The 15,935-nt window shown below is 47.8% G+C and overlaps 1 protein-coding gene across 2 annotated transcripts in view; it reads left to right on the forward strand.

Annotated features, from left to right (window-relative positions):
• Positions 1-15,935, forward strand: part of MTMR12 (myotubularin related protein 12) — a 92,820-nt gene that overhangs the window by 48,258 nt on the left and 28,627 nt on the right. For both annotated transcript variants that reach the window (XM_068251256.1, XM_068251257.1), the window contains exons 9-10: positions 3,450-3,525; positions 15,481-15,587. In XM_068251256.1, the coding sequence (XP_068107357.1) occupies positions 3,450-3,525; positions 15,481-15,587 (183 nt within the window). The remainder of the gene's footprint in view (positions 1-3,449; positions 3,526-15,480; positions 15,588-15,935) is intronic.

The following is a 15,935-nucleotide window of genomic DNA, read 5'->3' on the forward strand; positions in this document are numbered from 1 at the left end:
CAGGACGCACTGTGTGACCGCATGCTGTTCTGCTCTCCCTGCGCTGCTGGGTTTGGGGTCAGGTGACACTGTGACCGCATGCTGTTCTGCTCTCCCTGTGCTGCTGTGTTTGGGGTCAGGACGCACTGTGTGACCGCATGCTGTTCTGCTCTCCCTGTGCTGCTGTGTTTGGGGTCAGGACGCACTGTGTGACCGCATGCTGTTCTGCTCTCCCTGTGCTGCTGGGTTTGGGGTCAGGTGACACTGTGTGACCGCATGCTGATCTGCTCTCCCTGTGCTGCTGGGATTGGGATCAGGTGACACTGTGTGACCGCATGCTGTTCTGCTCTCCCTGCGCTGCTGTGTTTGGGGTCTGGACGCACTGTGTGACCGCATGCTGTGCTGCTCTCCCTGTGCTGCTGGGTTTGGGGTCAGGTGACACTGTGTGACCACATGCTGTTCTGCTCTCCCTGCGCTGCTGGGTTTGGGGTCAGGACGCACTGTGTGACCGCATGCTGTTCTGCTCTCCCTGTGCTGCTGGGTTTGGGATCAGGTGACACTGTGTGACCGCATGCTGTTCTGCTCTCCCTGCGCTGCTGTGTTTGGGGTCAGGACGCACTGTGTGACCGCATGCTGTTCTGCTCTCCCTGCGCTGCTGTGTTTGGGGTCAGGACGCACTGTGTGACCGCATGCTGTTCTGCTCTCCCTGTGCTGCTGTGTTTGGGATCAGGTGACACTGTGTGACCGCATGCTGTTCTGCTCTCCCTGTGCTGCTGGGTTTGGGGTCAGGTGACACTGTGTGACCACATGCTGTTCTGCTCTTCCTGCACTGCTGTGTTTGGGGTCTGGACGCACTGTGTGACCGCATGCTGTGCTGCTCTCCCTGTGCTGCTGGGTTTGGGGTCAGGACGCACTGTGTGACCGCATGCTGTTCTGCTCTCCCTGTGCTGCTGGGTTTGGGATCAGGTGACACTGTGTGACCGCATGCTGTTCTGCTCTCCCTGTGCTGCTGGGTTTGGGATCAGGTGACACTGTGTGACCGCATGCTGTTCTGCTCTCCCTGCGCTGCTGTGTTTGGGGTCGGGTGACACTGTGTGACCGCATGCTGTTCTGCTCTCCCTGTGCTGCTGTGTTTGGGGGTCAGGTGACACTGTGTGACCGCATGCTGTTCTGCTCTCCCTGCGCTGCTGTGTTTGGGGTCAGGACGCACTGTGTGACCGCATGCTGTTCTGCTCTCCCTGTGCTGCTGTGTTTGGGATCAGGTGACACTGTGTGACCGCATGCTGTTCTGCTCTCCCTGTGCTGCTGGGTTTGGGATCAGGTGACACTGTGTGACTGCATGCTGTTCTGCTCTCCCTGCGCTGCTGTGTTTGGGGTCAGGTGACACTGTGTGACCGCATGCTGTTCTGCTGGGTTTGGGGTCAGGATGCACTGTGTGACCGCATGCTGTTCTGCTCTCCCTGTGCTGCTGTGTTTGGGATCAGGTGACACTGTGGGACCGCATGCTGTTCTGCTCTTCCTGTGCTGCTGGGATTGCGATCAGGTGACACTGTGTGACCGCATGCTGTTCTGCTCTCCCTGTGCTGCTGGGTTTGGGGTCAGGACGCACTGTGTGACCGCATGCTGTTCTGCTCTCCCTGTGCTGCTGGGATTGGGATCAGGTGACACTGTGTGACCGCATGCTGTTCTGCTCTCCCTGTGCTGCTAGGTTTGGGATCAGGTGACACTGTGTGACCGCATGCTGTTCTGCTCTCCCTGTGCTGCTGTGTTTGGGGTCAGGTGACACTGTGTGACCGCATGCTGTTCTGCTCTCCCTGTGCTGCTGTGTTTGGGATCAGGTGACACTGTGTGACCGCATGCTGTTCTGCTCTTCCTGTGCTGCTGTGTTTGGGGTCAGGTGACACTGTGTGACCGCATGCTGTTCTGCTCTTCCTGTGCTGCTGTGTTTGGGGTCAGGTGACACTGTGTGACCGCATGCTGTTCTGCTCTCCCTGTGCTGCTAGGTTTGGGATCAGGTGACACTGTGTGACTGCATGCTGTTCTGCTCTTCCTGCGCTGCTGTGTTTGGGGTCAGGTGACACTGTGTGACCGCATGCTGTTCTGCTCTTCCTGTGCTGCTGTGTTTGGGGTCAGGTGACACTGTGTGACCACATGCTGTTCTGCTCTCCCTGTGCTGCTGGGTTTGGGGTCAGGACGCACTGTGTGACCGCATGCTGTTCTGCTCTTCCTGCGCTGCTGTGTTTGGGGTCAGGTGACACTGTGTGACCGCATGCTGTTCTGCTCTTCCTGTGCTGCTGGGTTTGGGGTCAGGTGACACTGTGTGACCGCATGCTGTTCTGCTCTTCCTGTGCTGCTGTGTTTGGGGTCAGGTGACACTGTGTGACCGCATGCTGTTCTGCTCTCCCTATGCTGCTGGGTTTGGGGTCAGGTGACACTGTGTGACCGCATGCTGTTCTGCTCTTCCTGTGCTGCTGTGTTTGGGGTCAGGTGACACTGTGTGACCGCATGCTGTTCTGCTCTTCCTGTGCTGCTGTGTTTGGGGTCAGGTGACACTGTGTGACCGCATGCTGTTCTGCTCTTCCTGTGCTGCTGTGTTTGGGGTCAGGTGACACTGTGTGACCGCATGCTGTTCTGCTCTTCCTGTGTCTCTGGGTTTGGGGTCAGGTGACACTGTGTGACCGCATGCTGTTCTGCTCTCCCTGTGCTGCTGGGTATGGGGTCAGGACGCACTGTGTGACCGCATGCTGATCTGCTCTTCCTGTGCTGCTGTGTTTGGGGTCACGTGACACTGTGTGACCGCATGCTGTTCTGCTCTCCCTGTGCTGCTGGTTTTGGGGTCAGGTGACACGGTGTGACCGCATGCTGATCTGCTCTTCCTGTGCTGCTGTGTTTGGGGTCAGGTGACACTGTGTGACCGCATGCTGTTCTGCTCTTCCTGTGCTGCTGTGTTTGGGGTCAGGTGACACTGTGTGACCGCATGCTGTTCTGCTCTTCCTGTGTCTCTGGGTTTGGGGTCAGGTGACACTGTGTGACCGCATGCTGATCTGCTCTCCCTGTGCTGCTGGGTTTGGGGTCAGGACGCACTGTGTGACTGCATGCTGATCTGCTCTTCCTGTGCTGCTGTGTTTGGGGTCAGGTGACACTGTGTGACCGCATGCTGTTCTGCTCTCCCTGTGCTGCTGGTTTTAGGGTCAGGTGACACGGTGTGACCGCATGCTGATCTGCTCTTCCTGTGCTGCTGTGTTTGGGGTCAGGTGACACTGTGTGACCACATGCTGTTCTGCTCTTCCTGTGCTGCTGTGTTTGGGGTCAGGACGCACTGTGTGACCGCATGCTGTGCTGCTCTTCCTGTGCTGCTGGGTTTGGGGTCAGGTGACACTGTGACCGCATGCTGTTCTGCTCTTCCTGTGCTGCTGTGTTTGGGGTCTGGACGCACTGTGTGACCGCATGCTGTTCTGATATTTCTGCAGGTTGCCTCCATACTTTGCAGTACCGGTATCTTTACCAGAGGATAGTGTGCATAGATTCCAGGGGAAAGGAATACCTGTGAGTATTTCTGCACAGCTGATGGTCTCTTCTATCCTGTTTTGATTCCTTTAAAGAGAGTCTGAAGCCATAATAAAAATGGCTTTTTTCCTTATATATAGCAGGGGCATATGTGCCCCTGCTAAAACGCCGCTATCCCGCGGCTAAACGAGGGTCCTTTCCCCTCCAAATCCCCGCTGTGCTGCCCGGGGAGCGCTTCCGTGTGAGGCGGGGCTATGAGCTGCATCCCTGCCTCACACGCGTCTATCAGCGGCGGATCTCCGCCTCTCCCCCGCCGCTCTCAGTCTTCCTTCACTGAGAGGGGCGGTGGAGAGGCGGAGATCCGCCGCTGATAGACGCGTGTGAGGCAGGGCTGCAGCTCATAGCCCCGCCTCACACGGAAGCGCTCCCCGGGCAGCACAGCGGGGATTCGGAGGGGAAAGGACCCTCGTTTAGCCGCGGGATAGCGGCGTTTTAGCAGGGGCACATATGCCCCTGCTATATATAAGGAAAAAAGCCATTTTAATTATGGCTTCAGACTCTCTTTAAGTAGGATTGTCAGCCACAAAAATCAAATTCCATTTACCCACTGCTCTGTGTTTATTATGTAGTCTACATGCAGTCTGCATTGCAGGCTTTCCAATCTAATCAGAATTGTTTTTGCTGTAATAAATCTCATCTCAGGCTCTATTTGGTACATTGCCGAGAAGGAAGCTCGTCATCTCACCTCCCACATTCCTGCTCCTCACTGATTGGCTGAGGGCAGTTCAGTGTGAAGCTACTGTAATACAATCCTATGCTGTGCTTACATGTTTACAAAGCAAGCTAGATATGATTGTGCAGTTTATAGGAGGAAAAAAGTAAGGGAGGAAATGACATCAGGATTGGCTTCAGTCAAAGGGAATAAAAATGGAAAATGCCTGAAACCGTTTTTTCTTTATTTACTATATAAAATTCACTGAAATCTAAACGTGGACAGTACAATACATATGCTATGGAAGTAGAACGAGTATATGTCTACTTATATATTGTATGTGTTTCCAGGACGTCTCAGGACAGCAACCCTGAGACTTGTCTCCTTCCATTTTAGATTGGACAGGACGCTAGTTAAAAAATTAACATAATGAGATTAGGAAGGAACAGGCAGCATATATAAGACAGCATTCCCTTACCCTCCTCAGTTGTTTTCCTGTCCAGCAGGATGCTGGTTCGCTGGAGGGGCTGGCTACCCATGAGGGAACTTCAGGAGCCGCGGCTGCCACGCTTTCCGACTTGCGCTGGTCAGTTGGAGCCATGCGCGGACGCTGGCCGCACGCATCTGCCTCTCCCTGCATTGTGCGCAGACGCGCTGAAGACTGGAGGTCTTCCGTAGACGGACTTCCGCCGGAAGGACGCACGCATCACATGACGGAGTCATGTGATCGGCTGAGAGGAAGGAGGAAGTCAGCCTGGCGTGCGCTGCAGCGGCCATTCACCGCTATAGAGCTAGGGCTCCGAATCAAGGCGGAAACGGCGCGGATCAGGTAAAAGACCTCAGGTGCATAACCTGAGTTTGGGCGGAGCACCACAGAGTGCTATTTAAGATGGCATCATGGTCATTTTCTCTATTAGGCTGACCATGGAAACACCCGCAGGCTCTTGCTCCCAGGGCTCTGAGGAGACAAGCTCCACTCCCTCTCTGGTATGTGTCACATTGGTTATTTGACTTAATACCTGAATTGTGTGTATATTCATTGTTTGAGGGAGGTTCAGGCTTTAGCTATTTCCTTTGTCTGTGTTTTTCAGCCAAAGAATGTAAAGTCGGATTCAAGGCACAAACAGGATAGGCCTACCAAGTCTGATAAAACTGATAAGCCTGATAAAATGACTACTTCTGAAACTAAGTCTGTACCTAAGTCAAAGAAGTGTGCAGTATGTAATACTCGTATGCCGGACTCAGCTAAGCATCTGTGTCAGTCTTGCACGGAAAAGGTGGTTAAGGACGAGTCACCCACTCTGTTAAAAGACCTTATGGGTTGGATGAGATCAGAGATGTCATCAGCTATTCAGGAGATTAAGAGATCAGCCATAAATCCTGATGTGCCCCCGAGTACACCTCCTGTTACTCTACCTTCCGATGCCCCTATTGCTGCTCAGAAAGGTCAGAGGGGTCAGAAGGTGAAATAGACATTTCCTCCCTTGAAGAATTACCCCAATCAGAAATTGATGCATCCGAGAGTAAAAATGTAAAACCATTAAAGTTTGCTTTTTCCACTGACTTTATGAAAGAACTAATTGAAGCAATGCATTGTGCAATGGGTATTACTAAAGAACAAAAGTCTTTGTCACCTCTAGACCAGATGTACGAAAGTCTTTCAGATACACAGTCATCTTTTATCCCTGTTCATTCCAGTCTAAAAGACATTATAAAGAAAGAGTGGGATAATCCGGAAAAGAGGGCTTTTTGGCCTAAATCCCTGGCAAAAAGATATCCCTATAGCCCGGAAGATCAGAAATTCTGGGGTCACTCTCCAAAACTAGATCCAGCCTTGTCCAGAGTCTCTAGAAGGTCTGAGCTTCAGTTTGAAGATTTTGGCAACCTGAGAGATCCCATAGATAAGAAAATGGACAACATTTTAAGACGGGGGTGGGAAGCGGTCACTTTGAATTTCAAACCATCTGTAGCCTCCACTGCAGTTTCTAGATCTTTAAAGATCTGGTTGACTGAATTACAGACCCAGATCGCTACTGGAACCCCTAGGGAAGAGATCCTTAACTCCTTTCCTAAGATTCTGCATGCCACTAACTACCTAACTGATGCAGCAGACGATTCAGTCCGCCTTACTGCCAGAGCTTCTGCTTTAGTGAACACAGCCAGACGAGGCATTTGGGTCAAAACCTGGCAGGGAGACACATCATCAAAATCTAAGCTATGTGGAGTTCCCTGTGAGGGCAACCTCCTCTTTGGTTCTAAGCTAGACAAGATTTTAGAAAGATCCTCAGACAGGAAAAAGAACTTTCCCGTTAGAAGACGTAACTTTCGGGCAAACCGTTCCTTTCGTGACCAGGGCAAAACGGAGACAGAGAATAGATCAGCTCCCAGAAGGAGATGGCCCCCCAATAGATCTCACCGTGCAAAGCCCGGCATACCCTATACCCCGGCCAACCAACAGCCTGAACAATGACGCCAGGATTCCGGTGGGAGGCAGGGTATCTCACTTTTTCGAACACTGGCAGGAACTTTTTCACAACAGATGGCTATTAAACATCATTCTCCAGGGGTACAAGATAGAGTTTTCATACCCTCCACCAAGCCAATTTTTCGTAACTCCCCCTCCAAGAGATCAGGTTCAAAATCAGGTCCTACAGACAGAGGTAGGATCACTGTTATCCAAGAGGGTCATCCGACAGGTTCCCAAATGTCAGGAGGGTCAAGGTTTTTACTCCCCGGTGTTCCTAGTAAAGAAGCCACAAGGAAGTTATCGATTCATCCTCAACTTGAAACATTTAAACAAAGCAGTCCGATACAGAAAATTCCGGATGGACAACATCCGCTCAGTCATAAATCTTCTGCAGGAAAATTGCTTTCTAGCATCCCTGGATCTAAAAGATGCCTATCTCCATCTGCCTATCCATCTAGAATCCCAGTGCTACCTGAGGTTTGCAGTGGTGTTTCAAGGAGAGGTAAGACATTTTCAATTTAATTCTCTCCCTTTTGGTATTTCATCTGCTCCTTGGCTCTTTACGAAAGTTATGGCAGAAGTCTTGGCAGTGCTTAGGCTTAGATCTGTGCAAGTGATTGCTTATTTGGATGACTTACTTATCTGGGGTCCATCTTTTGATTCAGTAAATCTCCAAGTGGAGTTGACTATTGACTTCCTTATCAGTTTGGGGTGGTTGATTAATTGGGAGAAGTCATCCCTACTACCCAGACAATACATGGAATTCTTGGGGTTTGATATATGTTCTGTCAGTAAAAGACTGTATCTACCATCACGGAAATCCTCGCTGATGTTAAATTCTGTTCTTTCTTTTCAGAGTTCAGTCTCCATCACTCTGAGAAAGGCTATGGCTGTATTGGGTACCATGACAGCATCCTTCCCAGCGATACAATGGGGTCAGTTGCATTCCAGAACCTTACAGAACTGGATACTATCGAAATGGGACAGAAGCCTGAAGTCTTTGGACAAGAGAGTGACAATTCCCTGGAGAGTGAAACAGTCTCTAGACTGGTGGTCAGATCAGGAACATCTGAATGCAGGGAATCTCTGGGAATTCCCTCAGCAGTCTCTGATCACAACAGACGCGAGTTCCTGGGGATGGGGAGCTTATCTGGAGCAACTACCGGCTCAGGGTCATTGGTCTACACTAATTCAGAGCAGATCATCGAACTACAGAGAACTACGGGCTGTTTGGGAAGCTCTTCAGACCTTCTCCCTACTTATACATCAACGTCATGTTGTAATCAAGACAGACAACAACACGGTAGTGGCCTACCTCAACCGTCAAGGGGGGACAAGGAGCAGATCTTTGTGGAGTCTAACCTCGAAGATTCTTTGCTGGGCGGAAAAGAATTTAAAGTCCTTGAAAGCGGTTCATCTGAAGGGGGCTCTAAATTGCGTTGCAGATTATCTAAGCCGAAAGATGATCTATCAAGACGAATGGTCTCTAAACGACCAAGTATTCAGGCAGATCTCTCAGCGATGGGGAACACCAGAGGTGGACATGTTCGCAAGAAGGAACAATGCCAAATGTCCTCGATTTGCCTCCCTGTGTCCACAGGACAATCCCTGGGTCCTGGACGCCTTTTCAGTCAATTGGAACAAGCATCATCTTTACCTTTTTCCTCCCTTGGGACTGATTTCAAAGGTACTGAGCAAGATTCAACGAGACCAGGCCCAAGCAACCTTGGTAGTACCATTCTGGCCCAAGAGATCCTGGTTTGCTCTGCTACAAAGTTTAGCCTCAGATCACCTGATCCTGCCGGATCGACCGGACTTGTTGAGCCAGGGTCCGGTTCTGCATCACAATCCAGGAATCCTTCACCTTTCTGCCTGGAGCCTGAGTGGCAACTATTAAAGAGGAAAGGATTCTCTAACAGGTTGTCGGAGACACTTATCCAGAGCAGGAAGAAAGTGACAAGACAGATTTACGCTAAAGCATGGAATACCTATAGCAACTGGTGTACATCTACATCTAAAGATCCAGTCCTCTCTTCTTCAGTGCTGGAGTTCTTGCAGGAGGGATTCCAAAAAGGCCTGAGCTCTAGTACTCTGAAGGTTCAGACCGCGGCATTGAGTGTTTTCTTAGAGAGAAGATTGGCGGAGGAGGAATACGTTGTCCGTTTTTTTAGGGCACTAAAAAGACTAAGACCTGCAGTACAGATAAAAGTTCCTACTTGGGACTTGAACACAGTATTGTAGGCTCTATGTGAAGCTCCTTTCGAACCAATCTCGGAAATCTCAGAGAAACATCTCACCTTGAAAATGGCTTTTCTTCTAGCCATAACTTCTGCACGAAAAGTGGGAGAATTACAGGCGTTATCAGTCAATGAACCATACTGTACCATTTCAGAAGACAGAGTAACTCTTCGCCTAGATATCTCTTTTCTACCCAAGATTGTATCCAAATTTCATACATCTCAGGAGATCCTATTACCAACCTTCTGTAGTAACCCATCAAATCAGAAAGAGGAAAAGATGCACTGTCTCGATGTGAGGAGGTGTTTAATACAGTACATTCAACAATCTAAATCTTGGAGGAAATCCAACGCTTTGTTGATTCTCTTTGCTGGTAAAGGCCGTGGCAGACAGGCCTCTAAATCATCCATAGCAAGATGGATCAGACAGGCCATTGCATTATCCTATATCCAACAGGGAAAGCAATTATCTGGACCAGTGAAAGCACATTCAACTAGAGCTGTGTCAACATCATGGGCAGAGAGGGCAGGAGCTACTATAGAGCAGATATGTAAAGCGGCTACCTGGTCAAGCCACAATACGTTCGTTAAACATTATAGACTGGACTTATCATCCAATTCTGATTTATGTTTTGGTAGACGTGTGTTGCAGGCTGTTATCCCTCCCTAATAAAGTTTCTTGTTTATCTTCTCAGGGTTGCTGTCCTGAGACGTCCTGGAAAGACAAACTTACTTGTGGTAACGTCTTTTCCAGGAGTCGGAAGGACAGCACCCTTGCTACCCACCCGAATAAAAGAAATTTGTTGAAGCATCATTCTGTGTGGAGTCTTTTTTATTACTGAGGAGGGTAAGGGAATGCTGTCTTATATATGCTGCCTGTTCCTGCCTAATCTCATTATGTTAATTTTTTAACTAGCGTCCTGTCCAATCTAAAATGGAAGGAGACAAGTCTCAGGGTTGCTGTCCTTCCGACTCCTGGAAAAGACGTTACCACAAGTAAGTTTGTCTTTTTTTTCCTGAGATAGTATGGCTGTCTCTGCTGCTTTTAGCTACCTACACACACTAGATTTTTATAGTCCAAGCTGATCCTTTGTGACTGTGTAATTCAGATGTTCCCCAGTGTAAGTGTGTTCTCTTTTCTCCCTGTTGTATTTGTGAAAACTGGGTGACTCCTACATGTCCTCAACCATGATGGCGATGAATCTGGCACCATCCATATGTATTATATGCTCTTTTATTGATTGGTCATAAATACAGACCATCACAAGTATAGTACGACGTTTCGGGGCATAGCCGTTTTCTCAAGTTAGTGACAGTCTGAAGCGAGAACAAACATCTACCAGAATTTATACCCCCTCCAGTGTCCTCCCCAGATTTTTTTCTTTTGCAGCCGGGTGGCATGAAAAAGTAGCCGGGTGGGACGCGATGAGAGAATGCAGGGTCGGCGCTTTTCTGTGTAACTGCTTACAGCATAGGTTGAAGTGAGCTGATAGCCGGGTGCTCACCAAAACTAGCCGGGTGGAGCACCCGGCTAAAAGGGCCTGGGGAGAACACTGCCCTCAGGTATTAACATAACCAATCATAGGCTGAGCGAATAACTCAGCCAATCACCGTCCACTAGTCACTGTGCGGACCTGATGGGAAAATTAGTTACCATGTTATGGCCCGATGGCAAAAGAACGCTCACCTGTGTGCAGAGCGTCCCCCCAGGTATCAGCCGCCCTCCACACCAGCCGTCACCTCACCCATGCTAAAAAGGGTGCTAAAATGTCCCCCAAAACAACTATGAATTGATTGATTTGGTGGATGGTCATCGAGCGTGTCTACAGGACTTTGGACAGGGAATCTGTCTGATAAGCCAATGCAATGTGCAGTAACTTGCGGCATCCAATTAGTTTCCATATTATTTAAATTAGTTAAAAAAAACAGCACAACAGATGGAAAAAGCCAGCACTGTGGTGTTCCCACTACCGTAACTATGAAAGGCTTACCAGATGTTACCAGCCAGCCCATATTCTAAGTTTGCAACAATCTCTCTAGTACACGGTATCCTTTCTCAATATCAGGTAGCGAGTGCCAGGATAGAGATCACACACACTTCTTTATTGTTGCCAAGGCCGTCATCAGACCACGTGTGTTATTCTTGTTCAGCTAATGAGTGTGTCCTCATGCGGTCCATAAACATCCATCCAGTAACAAAGCTAGTAAGCTACTCTAATGCTGGGAATACACTGTGCGTTTTTACAGGAGATAGATGGTTCAATAGATAATTTCCGACATGTCCGATCTTACTTTCGATTGTTTAACCGCTCGATTTCTCATAGAAGTGAATGGAAATTGATAAGAAAAGATAAGAGAAACGAGCAGAAAAACGAATTGAAAATCGAACAGTAAATCGACCGAAAAAACTCAGTGTATTCCAAGCATTAATGTAAACCACTGTTATGTTCTTGAACTCCTAAAATCCAATAGAATAACGAGAGGTAAAAACAATCACTTACATCCAGGGGACTCGTGATGAATTAGATCTGGTGCTGCTAGACTCCCACCCAGTTTCCGTAGTATTGCTGACTGCAGCATTGCAGTGTTATTCCTTTTGCTTGCAGCGCTCATTACTCCATATCAGAGCTGGTGCTACCATTCAGGCAAAGGGGACAATTGCCCCTTGGCCTTCAAGCACTGCCAGACCACCCCAGGTCTAACTCCACCCAACTTGTTACACGGGCCTCTGTACCGTGTTTGGCAGGATTGCAACTAGTCTGTCCCAGCGCACTGCCCATCTTCCTCTCCGCTGGCTGCCTCTTCTCCTTAAAGTGAACCTCCAGACTAAAAATCTACTCGGCAGCACTGAAAAGGCTTGGTGTTTCTTTAAGAGTTCCACCTCATCAGAACTTTGTTTTTCTTACCCAAGCCTCATTTTTAGCTGCATAGAAGCTAAGCTCCGCCCCATCAAAGAAAACTCCCCAGTCCTTTTAACCCTGATACTGTGCAAAGCATGATGGGATTTCTGATGATGATCTCGTTGCCTAGCAACCGGGAGGGGTGATCTGGACACAGGACAGTTGGAACTGTGTCTCATGCTCCCTGTCACCTCCTTTCCACCAAAAAGATGGCTGCCCTCATGACATCACAAACATTTGCCTGTTCTTTAAAAACGTGTGGGTAAGAGATTATATTACCTATCTATTTTAATTAACATAACTAATCTAACTTAATGACAGTATGTTTGTTTAGGCTAAAATTCCTCTTTGACCTGTCGCAAGTTATTACGCAAACCGTGTGCCAGGAGAAGAGGCAGGCAGTGGGATGCAGAATGGGTGCATGGATGAAGCATTGTGTTGGGACAGGAGTTAAGCTGAGTACACACGTCCGATAACGATAGTTCAAAAATGGACGATAACCATAATTGGAGAGATAATCGTGCGTTTCTAATTTTCCAACGATCGGTTTTTTTGAACGATAACGATCGTTATCGTTCAATCCAGCCGATCCAACCCAGCGGATTTTTTTTAACAGATAATCGTTCAATCGTTGTAGTGTGTACAAAGATCGTCCGATAACGGTTATCTGTGATGTTCTACACATGTTTGTAATTCCGGAAGTTTCGTTATTGATATATTTTGAAACTGTAATAACGAATGTTATAAATACTGTGCATTAATGCGTTGTCATTGCATAAATGTAACGTTCATAAGAACGAATGGTTGTAATATGAAATATTACAAAGTAGTGTTTTGAACATCGTTACATGTGTACTACGTCGGCCGATTTTTTTTTTTTTTTTAATAGCGTCACTTCCGTTTGCGCACGCATTTTTTATTGGTCGTCGTTCAATACTTTTTAGAAAAATCGTTCATGTGTGTACACGGTCGTTCGTTACAAACGATTATTCACATCTCATTTTAATATCGTGCATACGTCATGAATCGTTTGTTTCGAACGATCTTCATCGGACGTGTATACGAACCTTTACTACCCTGCCACGATTCATGCAGGGAGTGTTGTACAGTTAAGTGGAGGGGGGGAGGCGGACGCCAGCTCGGTGGCCCTGGGAGATGAACCTGCTGGGGTGTCCCCAGTTTACCTTTTCCCCGGGACCCCATTGGAGCTGGAACTATACATACTATCTGATGCGCTTTAGCTGTCTCAGTTTGCACCTTAGTCAGCTTGCTATCGGTGCTCTTCCTGCTCTTTTTAATAGTACAGTTCAATACTCCGTACGGGAGCCATTCACATTCATATGTAATAGCAATAAAGTTCCACAGATTCCACAACATGAAGTCTGAGGCCATCTGAACGGGGTACAGCGCAAACATAAAACGCTGTACTACAAGTCCGTTTATGTGAGTTCAATACCCTTTTATACTATGAAATAGTTTTACAGTATTACGCTTTAATAGGTTTTTATTTGAGGCTATCACATTGGCCATAAATGGAATAGGAAGTGAATTGTATCTGATCGTGGAAGTCAGGGGTGACATGGGAATATCCCCAACGCGCTACTAGACCCTGATGGTCATCGCATCCGGGGAGTGGCTTCTGATTGGATGGGGTGGTGGGGGAGGGGGTGCAAAAAGAGGAGGGGCCTTGAAACCTTTAAAGAGGAGGAAAAAGACTTCATATTTTTGCATTTGTGGTACTTTATTGCTATTACATGAGTTATGAGTTTGAGTGGCGCCTGTACTGAGTATTGAACTGTCCTATTGGAGCTTAAACTGCATTTAAAATGAGACAGATACTTACCCAAGGAGAGAGAAGGCTCTGGGTCCTATAGAGCCTTCCCGCTCCTCTCCTGGTCCCCTCGTTCCGGTGCTGGCTCGCCCGGTAGCAGTATTTGACTAAATTAGTCAAATACTGCTTTACCTGGCCGAAGGAGGCTTCAGAAGTCTTCAGGGAGCCCGAGTGCTCCTGAGAAAGGGCGGCCCTGTACTGCACCTGCACAAGCACGCTCTCTTGCACGCTCACGCCTGTGCAGTATGGAGCTGCACGTCTTCGGGAGGACACGGCTCCCGAAGACTTTCAAATACCTTTTCAGCGGGGGATTGAAAAAGGGGGGGGGGATGGGTTGGGATGAGCCAGCACAGGATAGAGAGCACCGAGAGAGGAGACTGAAGGCTCTATACGACCCCGAGCCTTCCCTCTCCTTAGATAAGCATTTGCTTCATTTTTTTTTTTTTTTTTAAATGCGGTTCCCATTCATTTTAAATCGGTCCTTCTCCATATAAAGTAACACTGAAGCAAAAAAACCTTATGCTATAATGAATTGTATGCGTAGTACGGATCATTAATAGAACACTAGTCGCAAAGAAAAGTCATCTTTTTTTATTTTCACTTATTTCGCTTTATTTCTATAACACTGCATCATTCTCTAATATTTGCAGTACTTCCCTCGGGAGGGGGGCCTCTGGATCCTAACAAGGCTTCCCCCGTCCTCCGGTGCGCCGGCAATCAGCGCTGTCATCCGCCCCACCCCCACCCTGAAGTGTGGCTAGGTAAATATTTACCTAGCGGGAACCCGATTGTATCCACTCTACTGTGCAGGCGCAAGTCCTTTGTGCCTGAGCAGTGGAGCAGATACAATCGGGCTCGGCTATTTCCGCCTAGCCCTAACTAAGAGCCGCTACTGCGCCTGCGCAGGATCCCGGAGAGGTAAATAAATCTTCTCTTGTTGGGGGAGCAAGCGCTGGATTCCTGCAGGCTTCAGAGGTCGGGGAAGCCTCATTTGGACCCTGAGGCTTCCCCATCCTGAGGTAAGTATCCCCCAGAGGGCGTTTTTACATTACAGTGCCTCTTTAAAGCGGTAAATTCAGCCATACTATGCCAGGGAAAAAAAACACATATATAAGTAGATAAATACTTGATCTACTTACATAACACATGTATTGTACTGTCCACGTTTTGATTTCAGTGAATGTTATATAGTAAATTACGAGAATTCTGTTCCTGGTGGGGGCCATGTCTTTTGCCCACAGTAAAGGCTAACTCGTGATGTAATTTTTGCCCTTTACTTTTTATCTTGTCTCCTCCAATCGCTGAGTCGCCTTGCTTGTAAACACAAGTGAGTAGGGGATTAGGTTTCAGATAAGCAGCTGGCAGGGAAATAAAGGAAAGAGGAATACATTATAGATGAAAAGAACCCCCAGCATGCAATTCTTTGGCACTGACTACTAAAGGGCCAGTGCTCCTTACGTATGTGATCACTCCAAATCATAACAGCAAAAAAGTTTTGAATGCAGGATTAGCATCTTTATCACTTGATACACTCAGACCAGTTGCTGTTGAAATTTGAATTTTATGGTGACTATACCGCTTTAAGTACCTCACTTTAGTCCTAAATATTACAGATTTTATAAGTGATTGAATCATTCAGACAACTGTAATCTAAACTCTGGGGATTTCCCTCTCGTCAGCTGACCTGAAGATGTCACATGGGGTAGTGGTGAAACGTCTTGGAATACAAGATGAAAACCATCTAGATAAATTAGTATTTTCACTAAACTTACCATAACTGGGGTAGGTGAGAAATCTGTTCCGGATGTAAGCTTGAATACATATTGATTTATCTCTCCTATCATTAGATCTGGTGTTGGTCAAGTCAGCTTGGCTCTGCATTGTGCAAGATGGCCTCCCTTCCTAAAGAGGTGGACGACTTCCTTATACAAGAGCAGAAAGCCTTCCTGGATGGGTCTGTATTATGTCTGTGATTCAGCATGTTGCTGCTCTATATATTGTACAGTATTAGTATATAAGTGGACTTAGCTGGGGAGCAACATTAGTAGTAACTGCTAGCCAATCAGATCAGGGAACCAACTCATAACCTGATCACCTTGATTGGCAGCTGAACAACAGTTCATGCTTCTATTTCTTACTAAACCCGCCTTTCTTTTCTGCATCAGATTTGAGTTTTTCATGGTCAGCAGAGTCATCAGTATGCGTCAGCGGCCGGGGCCGCCTGATGCTGGATAAATGTAGTTTTTTTTTTTTTTGGAGGGGGGGGGGGGGGGGGGGAGGATTGCAGGCCACACAATCATTG

This window comes from Hyperolius riggenbachi, chromosome 1 (assembly GCF_040937935.1).
Source record: "Hyperolius riggenbachi isolate aHypRig1 chromosome 1, aHypRig1.pri, whole genome shotgun sequence".
Taxonomy (NCBI): domain Eukaryota; kingdom Metazoa; phylum Chordata; class Amphibia; order Anura; family Hyperoliidae; genus Hyperolius; species Hyperolius riggenbachi.